The sequence below is a fragment of the Equus przewalskii genome, chromosome 3 (genome assembly GCF_037783145.1).
Source record: "Equus przewalskii isolate Varuska chromosome 3, EquPr2, whole genome shotgun sequence".
Taxonomy (NCBI): Eukaryota; Metazoa; Chordata; class Mammalia; order Perissodactyla; family Equidae; genus Equus; species Equus przewalskii.
This window is the reverse complement of record NC_091833.1, coordinates 22469827-22492153: the sequence shown is the minus strand read 5'-3', so window position 1 is coordinate 22492153 and position 22327 is coordinate 22469827. Positions and strand designations below refer to the sequence as shown.

Below are 22327 nucleotides of genomic sequence, written 5' to 3'. Positions count from 1 at the left end.
GCGTATGTCAGCTGGGAAATCAAGACAAGTGAAGTGATGGATTAGCAGTTTCCCCTTGCCTTTTTAAACTACTGGTATTTCTATATCATGAGGCAAAATGAAGGTTTCAGGCAGGAAAGGCTTTTCTTTTCTCACTTTTTAAAGATGACACAGTGGCAATCCAGTGATTAAAGCTCATCGTCTGAATGCTAAAGCTTCTGGTCCACTGTGTCCTGTTATTGTCACAGCTCCTTCTGATTCAATTAGGGACAGCACACTGGGGGCTTTCTGCCTGGTTTCCACAGACCTAAGAATTTTATTTTTATCACATACTAACTTGGTTTAAACAAAGCTTTGAAGCTTCCCAGGGCTAATCTTTAATGAAAATGGAGAGGCAAATAAAAAAGGCTGAAATAAATTCCAATGAAAGCAGCAAAAGTGCTAACTCAGGGAGGACGGAAGGAGATAAAATTGCAAATTGAGTTTAAAAGAGGCAAAGATAGACTCAGTTAAAAGAAATATTCAAAATTTAGCAGTGATGAGATTAGTCAAAACTGTTTGGTTTTCCATTTTTTAATTTTCTCCACTGCCTGAAGTATCTTTAAAAACCAGAAGATTAAAGATACCAACAAGAAATCATTATTAAATCATATGGTTATCAGGGATTGAGCAATGCTACTAAAACTGAGAATATATAAGCTGTTATATCTAAGCCCTTCTTTTTCGTCATTCTTTATACTTTCTAGAAACATCTTTTCACTGACTGAAAAAAAATTCCGTATTGATCCCAATCCAAAAGAGATTGTTTCTAGAAACCCTATGAAATCTGATCAATCTAGTTAGGGTTATGAAAAGAAATACACACATGTAGATTAGTTTTGAGAGAATAGCGAAGAATGATGTATTTGGTCTTTAAAATCCAGGAGTTTAGCTACTGATAAATTATAACCAGGTGAAGATTATCTGAGGATGGACAACATTGTGTTCCAAATAGCTCAACTCAAGTTCTTTAAATGAAAAAAGGAGTATTGTTCACTGGAACCAAGTTATAAAAATTTGACATTGTGTGAGTTGGTTGAAAACAAAAGTCATTGGTTTTTCATAAACACTGAGTTTTGTGTTCCCCCAAATTACAGTATACAGGCAGTTTTTCTTACAAACCTATACTTTTCTTTGTCTTCCTCTTCCTGGGTAGCAAATATCTTCCACTGGAAATGGGCAATGATGTTACTGCGGTTGTGAATAGTTATCGTTCGCTGATTGGCCAGAGATATGTAGGTTTTCTCAATGATCAAGGAATTCTTGTCCAGTCTTATATTCATGTCTATGGCAGCTCCATACAGAGATACAAACACTTTTTCACCTAGAAATTAACAAAGTATAAACACATTTTGAGATTTATTCTAGAATAATGCTACATTTTTTTAAAAAGCACATAGTCCAACATAACCAGGCATGCAAAGAAGTAAAAGTCCATATGTTAAAACCAGAAGATACAAGAAAAACAGAAACAGATCCACAAAGAATCAGATGCTAGAATCATCAAATATAGACTATGACCCAACTACGCTTACCAATTTAAAGAAACAAAGGATCAGTTTGAAGCTATATCCAAGGAATAGGAAATCAAAAAAAGATCTAGAAATTCTGAAAAAGAGCCACACTCTAGGCTCTTATAGCAATAAAATAAAAATCACCTAAATTTTAAAAACTCTAAGAATATACTTAATAAGAGAATTTATTAAGTTTATGAAAAAAATAGTGAAATGGAAGATGGTTCAGAAAATACAAAAGGCAATATGAAGAAATAAAAATATATGGAAAATGCACAATGAGTGGGTAAAAGACTAGGCAGATGGAGTGAGAAGGTGTAGGTGTTTAATTAGAAACTCAGAAGGAGAGGAAAGAGGTAATGAAGCAAGGACAATATTTCAAGAGAGGATAGTTAAGAGTTTTTTAGGATTGATTAAAGGCATCAGTTCACAATTCAAAAAGCCCAACAAATATCAAATAGGATAAGTTAAAAGAAATTCATACACAATATATTGCGGTGAAACTAAAGAAAATCAAAGACAGAGAAATTCCTAAAAGCAGTCAGAGGAAAAAAGATAGATTATCCTCAAAAGACCCATGGTTAGAATTACAGCTAACTTTTCGACTGAAACAATGGAAAGTAAAAATCAATGGAATGGTTTCTTCAACATGATGAAGGAGAAAACAATGGAAACCCAGAATTCTATATTTTTTCAGCTTCTTTTAATCTAAAAATGTCTTTGTTTTGTCTTCACTTTTAAAGGATATTTTCAATAGGTAAAGGATGCTAAGTTAGCATTTTTTCTTTCAGCACCTGAGTGATGTTATTTTACTGTCTTCTGGCTTCCATAATTTCAGCGGAGAAGTTTGCCATCAGTATTATTAGTGTGCCTTTCAAGGTGATGTGTCTTTTTTCTCCAACGACTTTTATGCTATTCTCTTTGCTTTGGTTTTCAGCAGTATTTGTACTACTAAGGGTTTGCTGAGCTTTGTGAAGCTTGGATTAATGTCATTCATCATTTTTGGAAAATTCTCAGCCATTATCTCTTAAAATATTTTTTTATCCCATTCTTTCCTCTATTTCTAAGACTCCAATTACACGTATGTGGACCTTTTGACTGGGTCCTGCATGGCTTTTGCTTTCTGTTCTGTTTTTGTTTTTTTGGTTTTTTGTGTGTGCTTTTTCGGGTCCATTCTTCCTTGTTTCCCTCTGTGCTTCAGTTTGGGTATTTTCTACTGACCTGTCTTCACATTCACTAATCCTCTCTTCTGCTGTGTCCATTCCACTATTAAACTAACACAATTAGGTTTTAATTTCCACATTGTATTTTCAGTACAACGTTGTTATTAAAATCTGATAAATATAAAACAAATAGGCCGATATATAGGCTGATTACACTTCTGAATATCAATGTAAAATCCTAAATAAAAAATAGAAACCATAATTCATCAGCACATTAATAGGATGATACTTTACAACCAAGTGGAGTTTGTTTCAGGAATGCAAAGATGGCTATTAGAAAATCCATTAATATAGAATAGATCTCAGGAGAAAAATTATATGATCTTCTCCATTGATGATGAAAAAGAATTTGACAAAATTCAAAACACACTTTTTGTTAAAAAACTCAGTAAAATAGGAACTGATAGAATTAAAACATAGTATAAAGTCTCAGTAATTAAAACAGCACAAAGAGACAGAACAATGGAATAGAATAAAAAGTCAAAACAGGCCCAAATACACGTTGGAATTTATTATACAATAAAAGCAGAATCTCAAATCATTGATAACAATAAACTTTGTAAAAAAAAAAAAAAAGTGCTACTGGTACAACTCAGTAGCCATATGGAAAATCCTCACATCTAACATCAGAATAAATACCAAATAGATCAAATATTTAAATGTGAAATATGAAACCATAAAAATAGAACAATACACAGGAAAACTTCTTCATAACTTTAGAGGGGAAAGTTTTCTAATTGTGACTCAAAATCCAGATTCTTCTTCTGGGACTGGCCCCATGGCCGAGTGGTTAAGTTCGCATGCTCTGCTGCAGGCAGCCCAGTGTTTCATTGGTTTGAATCCTGGGCGTGGACATGGCACTGCTCATCAAACCATGCTGAGGTGGCGTCCCACATGCCACAACTAGAAGGACCCACAATGAAGAATATACAACTATGTACTGGGAGGCTTTGGGGAGAAAAGGAAAAAAATTTTTTAAAATCTTTTTTAAAAAATCCAGATTCTTCTAAAAAGGATTAAGAAATTTGATTACAAAAAATGAAAAAAAAATACTGCATGGCACAAAATTCATAAGCAAAAACAAAAAAAACTAGGTAAAATATTTGTAACTCATATCTGAGACAAAGGGATTAAATCCCCAAATATATAATTATCTCTTAGAAATCAATAAGACAATCCAATACAAGAATGGGTTAGAGGTACAAAAAAAGAAATATACAGATCCCTTATACATATTAATTAAAAGATGTTCAACTTCTCTCATAAGAAAAGAAATACAACTAAAGATGCATTTAGACTCCATTTTCTCCAATTAGATTGCAAAACAAAACAAAAGTTTGAACACAAATTGTTGTCAAGACTGTGGGAGAAGGCACTCTCATACATTGTTGTGGGAATGCAAAATGGTACCATTCTTCCACACTCTATGGAGTGAATTTGTTGACACAGATCAAAATACCCATCAAAATTAGAAAACTATTTTCCTCTGGCCCACTTCTAGAAATTTATCCCATATGTGAGTCAGAACAAGATCAAGGGTATTCTTTACAGCATTGTTCTTAATAATGATAGAGTGGAAACAGCCAAAGCACCCACCAAGAGAAGGCTGGTTGAATGATCTGTGCTATACCTAAAAGTGGAATACTGTGCAAGTATAAAAAAAGTACACAGTGATGGGAAAAGATCTCCAGGATATATGATTAAGTATAAAAAGCAAAGTTTAGAACAACTTACATAGTATGTTATTTTTGTGTTGGGGGGAAGATAAGATTATGCATTCCTGTTTGCACTTATTTGCATAAGAACACTGCAAGGATATACAAGAAATCAATAAATCGAGAGCAGGGGCACGGTGAATGAGATAGGGTGGAAATAACACCTTCAATATATACTTCTAAAATATTGCTTTAATTTTTGAATATACAAATACATTACTGATCCAAAACTTTAATGTACAAAAGGATTACAGGGCCTCCAGGAAACATGGAAAGCTGCTAGATAGTACTAGCAACGAGGGAAATACAAAATAAAATACCATTTCATAACCATCAGATAAACAAAAGTCCAACAGTTTGACAATGCTGTTTTGGCAGTATACTGGCAAGGATGTGGAACAAGAATTTCCATGTACTGCGATGGAGACACAAATTGGTGCAACCATCTGACTAACCAATTTACTATCCAGTAAAGCTCAAGATCCATTTGCCCTATAACTCGGCAATTGGACTTCCAGATGTTCGTCCTTAAGGACAATCTCACACAGCTGCACGAGAAGACATACACAAGATACTCATTGCAGAATTACTGTAATAGCAAAACTCTAGGAACATCCTAATACTCAATGAGAGAATAGATAAATTATAGTATTGTCACATGCTAGAGTGTGTTGCCTTAGTTAAAATGAACCACAGCTATATGTATCTATGTGTTTAAATCTTTAAAACATAATGTTGAATGAAACAGTGAAGTTGGGAAAATGATATACCATTTATGTGAAGTTTAAAACCACTTGAGACAATAGTACATATTGTTTTCGGATAAGTAAATATGTAAGAATGGCATAAAAATGCACCCAATACAGCTCTTCTGAGGACTATGATATGGGAGTTAGATCAGGTAAGAGTAACAAGGTGACTTCAAATCTATAATCAGTTTAGTTATCCAGAAAATAAAACATCTGAAAGAAATGTGTACAGCAAAACGTTGAGAAGTGTTAAATATAATAGTTGTTGATCATATTATTTCTGTGCTTTTGTGGTTATTTGAAATATTTCATTGTTTAAAAACCAATCAAGGAAAAAGATCCAAGGGCTTACTGATTTCATACAAATCTAGGGGTCAGAGAGACAATGTCATCAATTTGAGTTGCTCACTGAAAAACTGTCCCTTCCTGGAAATATAGCAAGAGCCACTATATTCTTTTTGAGAACCATCTAATATTGATTTTTTTTTACCACTATCTTCCAAAACTCATCAGATCCAAAAAGTGAAGGAAGCAATAACTCTTGTCTTGTCCCCACAGCTATTGAAGTACTTGCTTTTTACACCCACTTTCATGAAGACAATCTTAAAAGGGTCCCCAACCCCTCAGTCCCTAGACGACTGCTAGGATGGAAGGGGCGTTAAGTCCGTGAGAATGGGTAGGACCCCTGGGCCTCAGTATTAAGATCTTTTTGTGACCTTGGGATGCCTGTTCTCATTCTGGTCCCTTTTTGGCTTCTGGGGTTGAATGCTGCAATCACTGTAGATGAGTTAGCCATCGTCATTTATTATGTCCTAGTAAAGAAACATTTTGTGGAAAGTCTCATTACCTCTTGCCAGTTTTGCTGCTATCAATCAAGCAGAAACAAATATGAACAAAACTAATTTTACCCAAAAAAATGTGAAGCTAGCTATATACCAAATACATTTCATACTGTGGTTTCGGTACATTCTGACAACAGACGACAGTAAATAAAATATATGAGTGGAGCCATAGATTCTCCAGGGAACTAACAAGTTGATGGAAAGAGTGCTTCTCATCTCTTGGTCACAGCAGGGTCAAATCCACCACTCAAGTGAATTGCTGAATCCAACTTCTTCGGAGGTGCTCTCTCTTTAAAGGGTTCAGGAAACAAATGACATGACTGGACTGAGCTCACCCAGCACATCAGTGGCAGTGCCAAAATCAGTATTCTTAAACTGCAGAGAGGGCCGTAGAGAATTACAGAAAGAGTGCAGGCCTCAGAGGATGCCAAAGACCTGGGTTCGAGCTCCAACTTTAATAGGTATACAGTCGTTTAATGTCTCTGGGCCTCAGTTTACTCATCTCTAAAATGAGGGGAGTTAAAGAGATGTCCTCTAATGTCCCTTTAAACACTAACACCTAATAACTTGAGAGTCTTCACTCGCTGTGTAATTTACGGAACCCTCACTCCCCTCCCCTAAACCACCCCTGACCCCAGCACGTCCCAGCTTCTGCTCTTCTCCATCGTAAACTATGGATTAAGAAATGAAGAAAAGAAAACCAGGCCAAGGAATGCTTCCATTGCCTCTACAGCCCTGTGAAAACGTTTGCTTCTTTTACAATAACTATGTTTTGCCAGATTTTCTAATTATAACTGCACACATTTATAATCAATTACAATAATCACACAATGGAAACAAAGATTATCCAGGTGAGTCTGTATAGGTATATTCAGATACATATTATTCAGTCGTTTCAACTGCAAGATAGCATATCACACAATTACTTACTATGTTATATCTTGGTATTCCTTTATTGGCCTTTAGGAGAAAAAGAGTTTCTTTATGGTTTATTAGAATAAAATATATATGTAATTGTAAAGCTGCCCGGGAAGTAGTGATATTGCTATTGCTGGTATATTTAATAATAATACATCATCACATCTTTGGTGAGAAGAGCATATTTGCCAACTTCTGACTCCTAAATTGAAATATCTCCTCTTCAGTGAGAGACATAATACTTTACAAAATGCTGAGTAAGTGCATCAGCTCTATTTCCTGCTTATGCCAGTGCTTAATGTCACCTTTCAGCTGAAGTAATCTCACCAGGTATTGAAAAAGAAAAACACCACTGTGCTCCTACTTCTGGTGCTTATTCAAGTAACCAACAGTTCAATAGGAATGCCTTTTTTTAAAAAACCTATTCTGAATACTAATATTTCCTTGAACCTTTAGATTAAAAGTTTCTCAATACCCAGGTGAAAAGTGCAAAACCTAAGCAATTAACCATTTGTTTGTCTCTTAATAGGTAAATAATACTTTCACTTCTCAGTTTTATTGAAATGATAGAACTAGTTTACTTATCTGTTTTGTTTTGGTTCGGTTTTTGCTTTGTTTTGTTTTGCTGTTACTAATGTAGGCTTGAGTAACTGTATTCTTAACCTCTCCTGTAGAGATTAGTTTGTAAGATGTATCAAGATACTTCAGTTCTTTCTCAGTTTTAGATTACAATAAAAAAGATAAGTAAATCATTTCTGGGATAAAATCAATTCCCTAAACTTGATTTCACTACATAAGGGCACACACAGGAAGAAAGGAGGGGAGAGTTCTGGTGCAGGAAAATGTTAATGAGCAAAATATTAGATATTGGTGAAATTCACACGACCTCTTTAATTGCTAGAGCACTGGTTCAAAACTCTGGTTGTCAAGAAAGCAAAATCTCCTGGCTGCATTTAATCAAGAATATATCCACTGGAGGACCAGCAACTTAGAAAAGTAATTGAGTACTTCCCACCGAGGAGTATCAGTGCTGCTCCTTCTGGAACACTGTTTGAGGAAGTATGAAGAAAAACCCATGCTAAATTTCCATCCTCAAATCAATTCATCCTTCAAACAGCTGCAGAAAGTTCAACCATGCTTATTTAGTGAAATGAGAAGCCAGTGATCATGGCTGTTTAGAAAAGCTCCATGATTAATTGTTTAGGCGGTCATTGCTGTTTTTCACTAACGAAAGGTTATAGGTTCTGGTCATTGATAACCCACAATAAAGATGAAAGCATATTCTTTCTAGCAGTTCATTTCATGTAAGAAAAAATGCTGCAAGACAGTTTACCTCTGTCTGCAATCTTTAGAAAATGACTTTATTCATGAACCAAAGTTGACACCAAAACGTCAGGGTGTAGAAATCAACTTCCATGAATGATTAAATTTTAATACACAAATAGCCCAGGACTACAAATGTAAGTATAGGTGTCAATCTAAATACTCACGTAAAAGGAAAATCCAGACAGAGGATCACTGGGAAAATGCAGCTGCATTTCGAAGTCAATGGATTAAGAGAGTGAAACTGCATCCATAGCAGCATGAGAGAGTAGGAGGATGCTCCACTACGGTGGAAAAAGCAGTCCACAGGGGTTGAGAGTCTGAGTCTGGATTCTCATTGTGCTTCTGACTAGTTATGTGACCTTGGGCAAGCCACTTAATTTCTTAGGGCTTCAGTTTTTTATTTCTAAAATCTAAGGACTGGATTAGATTATTCCTGAAGTCTCTCAAGTTTTGATTCTATTGATATATGAGCTCTCCATGCCTGTTGGTCTCAAAACTCAAGCAAAGAAAATTTTTTGACATTATACTCCCAACATATGTAGACTTGTTTGTTTATAAATTATACCCATATACTAGAGTACTCATGTCAAATGCATTAAAAAATACAGCCCAAAATATTAAAAAGAATGAGAAAGATAACAATATTTTAAAAATAATTTGATATGTTTTGCCAACAATTATTTTAGTGAGAGCAAAAAGATTGACTATGTTTCCTTCTTTTTTAAACTCCTGGTTTAAAATCCTGTGATATAGAGAACCAAAGGTAATTGTAAGGCCATGTTTTTTCCGATACTTAATTTTAGGGGCTGACACAAATGAAAATGATATCTCACAAAGATATAGAGATCCAGCTGGAAGAAAAGTATAACTGACTGAGTTTATTAACACTCATATTTTTTTCACTGTCATCCACTATCAACACAAACAACACAAAGACTTTTGTTGAAATTCAGCTATAATTTCCCCATAATGATAACAATTACTTCACAGTCAAACGCAAGAGTCAAACCCAAATATATCAGTATTTGCATTCAACATAAAAGAACTGAAGACCAAGATTCTCAGACTCGATTCAAAACCACCAATAACCTGGTGATGCTTCCAAATGTCACACTTTAAATATGAGGATACAGGGAAGTTGAAAGAAAGTACTATGCACACACTAATCAAAAGAAACCTGCTGTACTATAAAATATCACATCAAGTAGGCTTTAATGCCAGAAATCTTACTAACCATTGAGACATTTCATAATGATAAGATGATTAATTCAATAGGAATTTATAATAATCCTAAATGTGTACACACCTAGTTTTATAGCCTCAAAATATATAAATGAAAACTTCTTCCAATAACTAATAAAACAAGGAGACAAAAATTAGTAGAGATATAGATTGAGCAACATGATTACCAACAAACCTGACCTAATTGATATTTATGGATATGCACTTTTCAAGTGTGCAGGGCTCATTTGCCAAAATGAACATATTCTGGGCCATAATGTAAGGTTCAACTAATTTCAAGGACAGAACTCATAAAGAATTTATTTTCTGTCACTGGTGGAACTAAACTAGAAACCAATAGCAAAAAGAAAACTAGAAAATTTCCAAATGTTTGAATATTAAGCAATACACTGCTAAATAGCTAATGGGTTAAAGAAGAAATAAAGATGGAAATTCTAAAATATTTTCAACTAAGGGTTAATGAAAATGAAACATAGAAAAACAGATGGGCTGAAGATAAAGTCAGTTTTAGAGAAAAATTTATTGACTTAAATGTCTAATTATAAAAGAAGAAAGGTTGAAAAGTCAATGCTCTAAGAATCCCTCCTAAGATTTAGAAAAAGTATAACAAATTAAACCTAAAGAAAGTAGAAGGAATGAAATAAGAGTAGAAATCAATGAAATTGAAAAGAAATGAATAATAGAGAAAACCATTCTGAAAGTTGGTTCTCTGAATAAACTAATAAAATTGATAAAGCCCTAACAATACAAATCAAGAAATAAAAAGGGGGAAAAGACACAAATTACTGATATCAATAATGGAAGAGGCGATATCACTACAGATCCTACAGACATTACAAATATTTATGGTTATACAAACAATTTTATGCCAATAAATTTACATTTTTAGATTAAGTGGAAAAATTCTTTTAAAAAGTTTACCAAAAATCGCACAAGAAAAAATAGAAACATCTTAGTAGATCTACATCTACTAAATAAACTAAATAATTGAAAACCTCAAAAAAATAAAAAAGTTCTAGGCCCAGATAGCTTGAACAATGAATTTTCAACCACTTAAAGAAGAAGTAACATGAATATTAAAAAAAAAAAGTTCCCAGAGAATAAAAAAGGAGAATAATTTCCAACTTGTTTATGAAACTAATTTGTTCTCTTAGACCAAAGACAAGGGCATTATATGAAAAGAAAATTACAGGCTAATCTTTCTCATGAATTTGGATGCCAAACTCTCAAACAATAATAGCAAATCTCAAAAAATATTAGCAATTCTAATCCAGTGGTTTATTAAAATAAAAATAAAAATATTTAAAACTTAAGTTTAGCCCAGAATATAGTAGGGATTTAGCATTTGAAAATCAATCAGTGCATTAGAAGAATAAAGGTGAAATAACATATAATCCTTTCAACAAATGCAGAAGTAATTGATGAAATTCAACACCCATTCAAGATTAAGTTTTAGAAACCCAGAGAAAGAAGGGGATTTCTTAATTTGATAGAGAATATCCACTAAAGACATCATACTAAATGATGAAACAATGAGAACTTCCCTTTGAGACTGAGAACAGGAGAAGGATGTTCTATTACCATTCTATTGAATTTGTACTGAAGGCTTAGACTATGTAAGAAAGAATAAGAACTAAAAGGCATAAAATTGGAAAAGAATAAAACTATCACTATTTGTAGATGACTGATTGTATATACCCATAATAAAAAATCATCTACAGATAAACCATGAGTTAATAAGGTACTTTATCAAGGTCTGTAGATAAAAGATCAACATACAAAATTCATTGTATTTTGATACACACACAAAAATTTAGGAAATAAAATTAGAAAAACATACCACAGAGCTGTAAAAGAAAAAAGTAATAAACTGTCCTTCATCAAAATTGAATTATTTTGCTAATGAAAAGACACTGTTAAGAAAATTAGAAAGATAATCCACTAATTGTGAGAAAATATTCACAAGAATCATTTCTGAAAGTCTTGTACCAAAAATATATAAAAACTACAAGCCAATAACAAAATTATAGATAATCCAGTAAAGGATGGACAAAAAACTTGAAAACACACTTGAGAACAGAAGACATAAAAATAGGCAGAAGCACACGGAAAGTTATTTAACATTATTAGTCATTAGGCATATGCAAATTTAAACCAAGTAGATACTACTTCACATCCACCAGAATGACTGAAATTAAAAGACTGACATGACCAAGAGGTGATGAGTATTTGGAGTAACTGGAACCTTCATACTTTGCTGGTGGGAACATAAAACACTTCAACCACCTTAGGAAACTATCTGGAAGCTTCCTGTAAAGTTAAGTATATAACTCCTCTATGATCCGACAATTCTACTCCTAAATATTTACCCAAGAGAAATAAAAACATATGTACACAAGCGTGTGCAAGCACACACACAGATACACACTAGATTTGTACAAGAATGGCTATGAAAGCTTTATTCATAATAGCCCAAAACATCAAACAATCCAAAGTTGTGTTAACAAGAGAATGAATAAATTATGTATAATCACACAGTGGAATACTGCTCAGGGGCAAAAAGAAAATTACAGTCACTTGTCACTTAAGGATGGGGATGCGTTCGGAGAAATACGTCGTCAGGCAATTTCTTTGTTGTGTGAACACCACAGAGTGTACCTACACAAACCTAGATGGTATGGCCTACTATACATCTAGGCTATAAGGTTCTAGTCTTATGGGCCCACTGTAGGATACGCAGTCCGTCACTGACTGAAACATCGTTATGTGGTACATGACTGTACCAATACACACAACAATATGAATAAATCTCAAAAACATTATGTTGAATGAAAGAAACCAGACACAAAAGAGTGTATACTGTATGAGTACCTTTATTTGAAGTCCAGGAACCAGCAAACTAATAGAGGGTGATAGAAATCAGAACCTCTGCGATAGGGAATGGAGGAATGGACTGGAAAGGGCATGTGGGAACTTTCTGAGGTGATAGATATTCTGTATCTTGAACGGGGTGGTAGTTACACATGTATTTACACTTCTCAAAACTCATCAAACGGTACATTTATCTGTGCATCTTACTGTATCTGAATTATACTTCAATTTAAAAAATGTAATAAAAAATCACATGATCATCAAAGACCAATGAATATATAGGAATAAATCTAACCAAAATGTTCAAGGCCTATACCCAGAAAACTACTGCTGAAAGAAATTAAAGAAAATCTACATACATGGAGGGATAAACCATGTTCATAATATGATAATAGAAAGGATTATATAGTGGGAAAGGATAAAATACTCTATAGACAATGCTGAACAATGTGAAAAAAGGATAAATTGGAGTCAGTTTTAAGCAGCAGATTAAACTGGAGATTGAATTAGCTAAAATACTCCATAAAATATTTTTTAAACTACTTTAAAATTCATCACTAACCTGATAGGAAAATAAGGACATCGAAGTACAGTGAAGAATGCTGGGAAATAATCCAGTGCAAAGCTGTCTTTTACTCGAAGGGCTTTTGTTAACCCTCAAACTTCTGCTTTAACTACCGCATTGTGTGCCTAGGACAGGACATAAAGTCCAGGGCCTTCCCAAAGTGGGGACGCTATATCCAAACATTACAAAACACGAAGGGGCATAAGATATGATGGAGATCAGGACACACAACCCCCAAATCTGGCACCTTAGCATATTGAATATTTCAACCTGAAGGAATATGAGAAACGGCAGGTGCAAGACAGATTTTCTGAACTGCCCCTGAAGCAGGTGGTAAGACCCTCATGTGAGAGGTGCCTTCCTATACCTGGAGGAAAGGAGCATCTTAATCTCGAAAGACAGAGGAATGCCCGGAGGAATCTAAACAAACAGGCCTTCCCCCAGTTTACTACACTTAGCTCAAACCCTTTTTTGTCCTATCACATTTTTCCACGACTCTCACTCTTCATCAAACTCAGCATAAAAGCACTCAGGTTTAACTGCTTCTTCAGGTCTTCATTTCCTTATACAGGCTTCTGTGTCACTTAAAATTTATATTAAATAAATTTGTATGTTTTTCTCTTGTTAATCTGTCTTTTGTTACAGGGGCCCCAGTCAAAAACCTAGAAAAATAGAGGACAAACATATTTTTTCTCCCCTACAGGTACCATGGTTGAAAACCATCAGAAATAATAAACAGCAAGCTAACTAACTAAGCAGACAATACACCTGAATTATCAGGTACAGAATATAAATAACTATGCTTAATATATTTAAGAAATTATAGGAAAACTTCAAAAATAAGAGTAGAGAGCAATTAGATTCGACAAGAACCAAATAAAACTTTCAGAAATGAAAATAATTATAATAATTGAAAAAGCAAAACTCAGCAGATGAGATTTCACTGAATAGGAGATTATTGAATGGATAAGAATAAAGTATCCAGAGAAAGCTACAGAGACATAAAATGGGAGAAATGGAAAACACAGAGGTTAAATGGAACAAATAATAGAGTAATGGTAGATTAAGTAATAGAACAATAGCGTAACTAATTAGAGTTCTAGAATAAGGTAACAGAATGGAGAAGAGCCAATAATCCATATGGGAAAAAAAAAGAAAACAAACGTGGTCCCTAGCTCACATACACACAAAAATGAAATCAAAGATGAGTCAGTAACTAAACATAGATGCTAAAACTATTACCCTCCTAAAAGTAAACATAGGGGAATATGTTCATGATCTTGGAGAAGGCAAAGATTTCTTAGCAAGAAGGCAAAAAGCATTCACCATAAAAGAAAAAAAATGATAATGTGTTGATTTCATCAAAATTAGAAATTGCTGCTCATCAAGAAATATCATTAAGGAAATGAAAAGGCAAGCTACAGGCTGGGAGAATATATTAATACATATATCTAACAAATGACTAGTATTCAGAATATCAAGTTATAAAGTACTCTTACAAATTAATAATAAAAGGAAAAACAACTCAATAAAAAATGAGCCGGAGACTTGGACAGACACCTCATTAAAAAAGATATATGAATGGCCAGTAAGCACACGAAAAGGTGCTCAACGTTGTTAATCATTAGAGAAATGAAAATTAAAACCACTAGAAGACATCACTTCACACCACCAGAGTGTCTAAAATTAACACCACAACACTCTATGTTGGCGAGAATGTGAAGCATCTCTCATGCTTTGTTGGTGGGAATGTAAAATGCCATGATTATTTTGGAAAATCAGCGTCCCTGGCGTGTCATGAGCTGTGCTTTTAACTTTCTACTATTTGGTTACATGGGCCAAAACTTTAACCTTTTGCTTAAGCTACTTCAGGTTAGGTTTCTCTTGCTAGCAGCCAGTGAATTGTGGCAACATTAAAAGGAAAGAAATATAGTCTGTGCCACTGGTTATTTGTGGTTGTTATGACAGGCAGCGTGGAGCCAGGACCATTTAACCACCAGTCCTTAGGCAAGGTCTTGAATGGTCCTGCTCATTTACGCATCCACAAAGCCAGAAACTCTGAACTGTGACCTAGATGTCATTTGTTGCTCTTTCCCTGGCTGTGTACTTCTGTTTTCTCCCTACGATGCCCTTCTGCAACAGACAATCTTGGTCAATCAACATAAATGGGTAAAAAAGGAAGTAAGAAGAAAATCAGAAAAATCGTGAAATAATAAATGGGAATGATAAATATCAATTTTTTGTGTGTGAGGAAGATTGTCCTTGAGCTAATATCTGTGCCAATCTTCCTCTATTTTATGTGGGATGCCACCACAGCATGGCTTGGAAAGTGTTGCTAGGTCCATGCCCAGGATCCAAACCTGCAAACCCTGGGTTGCTGAAGTGGAACATGCAAACTTAACCACTAAGCCACCAGGCCAGCCCCAAAATATTAATTTAAAAACCAACTTTGGAGACTTGCAAAATGTACATGCAGTCTGCGTGACTATAAACTAAATATTTGCAAAAACAATGTGTAAATTTCATGATTATGCAGGTGTGGTCTTCAAGGAAATGCTAGTGGCAACAGACACAGTCCTATATTTAAGTAAGATGTTAAGACATCTGCACATTCTAAGGATAAAAGCAACTGGATCTTATATAGACTAGTGGGCACACACAAGAACATTCTGAACTAGGGCTTACATTTTTAATGTTAGACAAATGCAGCAATAAGTCAAATGGAAAACCCATGAGGTATTAAGTTACCTTTCAGTTCCATTTACATGTAAACAGCCTCAATCTACCAGTGGGACTTCTGGGTGTAGGTTCCCTCCTGAGCCCTGAGGCTTTCAAGCATTGGAGAAACCCGTTAGGTGGAATTTATATCTGGTTCAACATTATTTCTGTTTAAGGCATTCATGCTTTGGTTCTTTACCCCGTGGATCTTAGCTTATTGTAACGCCACCAGAATAACCATTTCCTATTTTGCTTCACCATATTTCCCATCTGACCTTTCTTAGCATGTAGGACTTTTAACAAAGAATAATGCATACCTGTGTCATAATACACGATAAGTCTTTGGCTGTGATTGCCCACAGTCTGTGGCTTAAACTCCACTTCTAGTTGCATGGACTCTCCCACATTAAGAGTTCCAACAGACGGCTCTAGAGAGAAAGGCCTGCAACACACATGGAGACACATCATTGTTACCGTTCAAAATTGCGGTTTACTTTCCCAATGCACATAAACAAGGCAATTAATTATGGCATCAACCTTTGGGAAAAGAGATCAGCTTTATTCTTCCAGATTGATCTGCAGGGAGAACAGGGGGTGTGTGCCCTCAGATCTGTCTCCCTGGTTCAGGATTTGGGGCAAAATTTAAGAGGTTAGGGAGAACAGGCTGGCACGTGGAAACGCTGGTGGGGCAGGTTTTGATTGGTGGGCTTCAAGCATTTATGGTAAGGTTTTAAATATTTATGATGAGGTTATAAACACAATGAGGTTCCAAACTTTTACGATAGGGTTCGAAACATTTTTGATGAGGTGGGGAAGGAATTTTAACACTGGATCTTCCTAAATGAGGGACCCCTTGCTTCTGATAAGAAGAGTCTGACTTTCGAGTTCAGGTCATATCCTGGTCCTTGGATTCCACGGGAAGGAGGATCTTTTCATTTCAGGTCAAGATTTTTTCTTTTGTGCATGCCCTGGATATGTGACTTCACAGATTTTCTGAAAGGCAATTCTTAATCACTCTGTTGGTAAGAGATGGGGTCAGTTGAACTGGTCCTGGAGGGCCCATGGTTACAAATCTAACATTCATTGAGTGATTCCAGAAAGACAGACTTACAACATGTATGCAAATACTGTAATTTGCAAAAGAACAGTACCTTTGAAGGGATAAAAACCAAGTTTTACGAGAGTTCAGAGAAAAGAAGGCTTCATAACAGAAAAATATACCAGAGCCCCAAAAGGAAAGTGATGGAGCAATTACATGAGGATAATTTGAGGACAGTTTAACAAAGGGTCTATTTAAAAGGGGAGGAAGGAGGGGAACTACAAGAGATGATGCAATTGTCCAGGGTTATTAATAACAGAGTTGTTACCACCTGTAGGCCCAAAGAACCAAGGAGAAGGAGTGGTTTTGAAACCCATGAGAGTCCTAAGATAAGGCTGCCTTATAGGAAGCAAGGAGCTTTAGTCAAGAGAGATGGCCAGCCCAGGTGCCTCACAAGAAAGACACTAGGAGGAAAAGTGTCCTGATCTCACATTCTCCTGTCTGATTGCCTGCTGGGCCTCCCAGTGGCTGTGCCCAACCAGAAGCCAGACGCATGGGAGCCTGTTGACCGATGCCATACCGGTCAGCCTCCTGGGCGAGAACAGGCTGGAGAAGGGTGGAAAATGCATTTGGAAAGGCAAACTGGGGACAAATTCTGTGTCTTGAAAGTAGAATTTGAGCATGCAGACATTGTGAGGAGGTAGGGTGGATTGGGGAATAGGAAATAGTTTCATTTAATTGTCCTGGAAGGGAGTACCAAGAAAGAATCTGGATCTGATCATGAAGTACCTTAAATAACTTCCTTCTAAATAGGAAACCCAGCCCATTTAATTATTTTCATGGTCCATTTCACTTCTTTAAATTGCTAGTTTTTCAAAAGAATGTGTTGTACAATATATTTGTCAGGCTAAGTTGTTTCTGATTATTTATTTCAATCACAACTGTTTTTAGAGTCTTCATTCTTTAAATTTTCCTTTTAGATAATGGACTTAACTTCAGAAAACCTAGGCTTTCTTCTATGAAGGTACAGAACTTATGGCAAGGGTAGCACTGGTGGCACCTGAGATTACTACTACAGGACCTCTGGTGCTTCCTGCCATGGCAATTGTTTATTTTCTCGGTGCTCTCTATTTTGCTCTCCCTCTCCATTCACTTTGGTATTTTCCCATTCCTTTGCCTGTCCTTCTCCCACACCTATGGCACCAATCCTCCAAAGAACCCTAGGCATTGCTGTAGGACACTATGGGGTAGCGGTTACTAGTCACTTAGCCAGCTGAATGAGTTCAAAACTCAACTGTGTCATGACTTTGGGCAAGTCATTGAACTTCAGTCGTCTCATTTGTAAAATGAGGGTAATGACAGCACCTACTTCTTAGGGTCGTAGTGAGGACTAAAGGAGTTGATCAAGAGCTTAGAGAAATGTCTGGCACATAGCAAGTGCTAAACAAGTGTTTATGATTATTTTTGTTATTGTTATTGCTATGTCCCTCATTTCCTAGATAAAAGATGAGCCTTTTATCTGGAGATGAGCTTGCGTGCTTAGATTTTCAAGTTCAAGTTTTTATCATTCTCCTCTCAATCCTTCACACTGCTCTAGAGATATTATAAAAAACACATCCATCTTTTGTTCAAACACCTTCAGTGGCCCTCATAATCTGCATAATAAAGTTCAAACTCCTAGGCATTCGAGGTCCCACACAATCTGCTCCCAAATAGTTTTCACATTCTCATTAAACACATACGTATGTCCAAATATCCTACACATCTGTTACGCTCCAAGTCAGGCTGGGGTGGGACGGGATGGGATTGTTTAGTTTCTTCACCCGTAGCCTTCCCTCCCTTCCCTCCTCTCCCTTCCAGGCAGACTGTGCCCCGACCTTGACTTTCCAGAACTGCTAGGGTTGCACAGGAATACTCACCATTTTCCATATGTCATACTCTTCTGAAGTCACCTATCACAGCCCAGACTCAAAGTCACCTCTTATGCAGCATCTTCCCTGTTCCTCCCTCTTGTAAAGAATGTCTCCTTCCTCTCAGAGGCTGTAACTTTCTTTTTATATCTTACTTCAGTGCACCTTGTACTGTAGTTGTTTTTCATGCCTGCCTCTCTCAAGAGTGAGAGACTTGAGATGACAAGACGGGGAAAGCAATCACAACTTCACGAGCACAGACTCTATGCTGGGTACTACACTGGGGACTTTACACACGTCAATTGTTTTAACTCTCAAAAAAATCTTGAGAAAGAAAATATCACTGGTTGCATTTTAGACAAGAGAAAACAGATGCTCCAAACTAGCTAGTGGAGCAGCAGAGATGGAAGCCTGCCTTCAAGCTCAAGTGCTTCCTGCCTACCCTGAACCACTCCGAAGGCAGAAGCCACCTGGTTAGAGTCGTCTTTGTGTCTCTCGCCACCCCATGCACAGTTCATTGACAGGAGCCGCTCAGAAGAGGTCGTTGAGTTGAATTACAATCAACTTTTAAAGGGAAATTTTAAAAATCTATAATCATTAATTAACCTTTATAACATCTTGGTGGCACAGAAAAAGAGCAGACTTTCAGGATCTCGAGAACCTCTGATTCGTGGGAGATGAAAGTGAGTCTCATAGTCTTAAAAGTTCCTTCCTTCCTTCCGGCTTCAGTAAGAATCTGCAGTGTTGAGAATTGAGTCCAGTTTCTTGGCTTTGAAAACAACGTGGCATTATTTTCTTCTATCTTTGCTTCCCCAGTTCCTAATATTTTTCTTTCTACACTGTGCTTTCCTTTTCTTTACAAACATTTCTTGGTAGCAAAGGAAGAGTTTTGAAATGAAGTGAATGGTGCATTGCAGACCTCAAGCTAATTTTCTATGGACAAGGCGACCCTTCACCAGGACCTCCAGAAATCCAAATTCCACACAGGGTAACAGAAACCTTCCCGTTGTGCTAATTGTTGGATTCACATCACGCTAAACTTCTTCAGTAGTTAGAAAAGCACCTGGGATAGCCATCTACTTAGAGCTGCCTAAGCTTTCTCAATAAATCAGACGTTAATTGGGTAGAGTGTATTAAGTTCTGGTGCTTAAACACTGTCTATAATTTGATTTTGCATTTCACTTTACTAAAGGCAGACAGGCTGAACAGGCTAGAAAACATCAAGTGAGAGAAAAATGCTCTTACAAAGAGGTAGAAGGGTATAAGGCTGGCTCTGTCTCCCAAAATGTTTGGTTTTGATATCAAATTCTCATTAATATCCAATAAGTTAGTTAGGGAGGGAACTTGGGTTTGCTAAAAATCATGAGCCACAAGAAAGATTCTGAATTTTTGTTTAATCCACTATGAACTCCTCTTAAAACTAAAACTATTCCACCCAAGAGATGCAATATTTTAGCAGAACAGTAAATATTGGTTCTACTATATTAAATATTGAATATAATATTAGGATTTTTCTTCAGATAATCTTTCTTATTAACAGATTCATAACTCAAGGTTTTAGATTTTGAAATTGTTTCTTAATCCTTTCAATTTCACCTTCCAAAATTAATCCTACTTTAATAGTCCAAGTTATTCTGGTACCTACTAAAGATTTAGGTCAAATTTATAATAAAGTTCAAGAGTAATTGTTTCTGCTCTCTCTACACTTTATAGCACGTTGCAGCTCCTTTTATTAGTGTGAAAAACATTATGCCTCTTTTATAGTCCTTGGAGCATGTTTTTTATTTTAAATTATTGTAGAGGTTTATAGTTGTAGCTTTGCCTCTGTGATATATTGCTGGTTAGGCATTCTACAAACATTTATTGAGCACTTATTTATTCTAGAGACTTTGCTAGATGCTGAGGACATACAAATGAAGAGTTAGATACACTCCTCGCATTTGAGGAGCTACATTCTAATGGGGCAAAGACACATAAATGAAATTTTATTTTTCATAATTTATACGAACCTAACTATTCATAAACATAACCATTAATTAAGTCATTATTTCAATGAAAAGAACATGATCTGTTTTGTAAAAAATTTCCTGGGAGATATTGTTTCTAACTGTATATTGACTCTAAAAGGGGCAAGACCAAGAGTAGACCCTGGGTTTTTGACTCCAAATTCTCAAGCTATCTCCCATGTTCTACCATGTCTATTGGTGATCGTGTTCACTGAACGAATGGTCCTCGACCCTGTCTGGGCAACACAATCACCCATGCGTTTTTAGAATGGATACTTGTCAGGGGATGTCCCAAGAGATCCTGATTCAATACGATGTGACCACAAATCCAACCGCATCCTTTCTCTTTGTGGCCATGAGGGCTCTCAGGTGCAAACAAGAGAAACCAACTCTGGCTAACTTAAAGAGAAAAGGAATTTATTGGAAGGATTTGAGGTAGATTACAGAATTGACAACATGGTTGGAAAACATGCATTTTGTCGAAAGAACATAAAACTATTTCATGCAGAGTCTAAACAGGAAAACAAAAATATCATGGAATTTAATTGAGAGACTTGTTTACACAGACAATGGGAGAGATGAAAAGCCCAGCTTAAGACAGTGGGGCAGATCAAGGATTAGTAACAGCAATAAGCCATTCCCACCACGGAGCCGGAGACAAAAGGAGAGGAAGAAGTGTTATCAGACCCTGGGGACCTGCCAGAAGCTGGAACAGTGGCAGGCCTGTCTGACAGGAGATAGAAGCATAGAGGAGACGCACCTGCTTGCTGAGGACTCTACTGAAGTCAGAGAGGGAGGACGAGAAATATCCTGGCTTCTTCCCACTCTCCAATCTCCTTTCAGTGCTAGGAGGGCTAACATGGCCCCACAGCGATACTGAGCAGAGCAGGGGAAGGGCGAGAAATGGATCTGCGGGTGAATAAGCCCAGAACTGGTCCATGCTGTCTTATTCCAGGTTTTGCTATTAACTTACTGAGGGAACTTGGAGTCATTTCCCTTTTCGGACCTTACTTCCTTCATCTGTAAAATGGGAAGGTTGGGTTAGAGTTTCTAATGCCTTTATGATGCCTGACTAGTCCTTGAGTTGACTCATCATTTTACCTTAGAAGTCTCTCTATACTAGGAAAGATGATTCACCTTTATATTTATATGGATGGAAAAGTTTCAGATCATTTCCTGCAATTCACACTATTAAATCTGTGAAGTGATTTTGTTTCACTTTACATGAATGCGATATGTAAGAAATTGCCACTTATGTGTAGTTTTTAAGATTCAGCCAAACAGTCTGGGAAGATATGCTGCCTGCACTTGCTTTCTGCCTGGGGTGGATTCGCTTTTTCAGTGGAAAAATACCAATATAACAGGAAGTGTTTAATGTATAGTATGGACGGTAGTTTGGGGAGGCCTTTTTTAAATCAAGAAAGATTGGTTCCTTCTAAGTCATGTGGACCAATTGAACAACTTGCTTCCTTCTCCTTCAGTAAAAATGCAGGAGTCTCACCACGAGATGACAAACAAAAGCTGGACAGGTGCTTATGGACAATGTCAGGTGACAATGATTTTCAAAAGAACTTTTCCTTTGCCTTTGATGGTTGATTTATTGAACGTGGTTCAGAGTCCTGCTTCCACCAAGGATGCAGAAAGCTGGGAAGAGTCTCTCTCTCACTCTAA

At 36.2% G+C, this 22327-nt stretch overlaps 1 protein-coding gene across 6 annotated transcripts in view; it reads right to left on the bottom strand.

Moving 5' to 3' along the window:
• HYDIN (HYDIN axonemal central pair apparatus protein) overlaps nucleotides 1–22327 on the bottom strand; it is a 335558-nt gene that overhangs the window by 254247 nt on the left and 58984 nt on the right. For all 6 annotated transcript variants that reach the window (XR_011537986.1, XM_070612302.1, XM_070612303.1 and 3 more), the window contains exons 7-8: nucleotides 16019–16143; nucleotides 1141–1342 (exon numbers count right to left, since the gene is read on the bottom strand). Coding sequence is in view for 5 of the 6 variants with exons in the window: in XM_070612302.1 (XP_070468403.1) it covers nucleotides 1141–1342; nucleotides 16019–16143 (327 nt within the window). In the remaining variant the exon portion in view is untranslated. The remainder of the gene's footprint in view (nucleotides 1–1140; nucleotides 1343–16018; nucleotides 16144–22327) is intronic.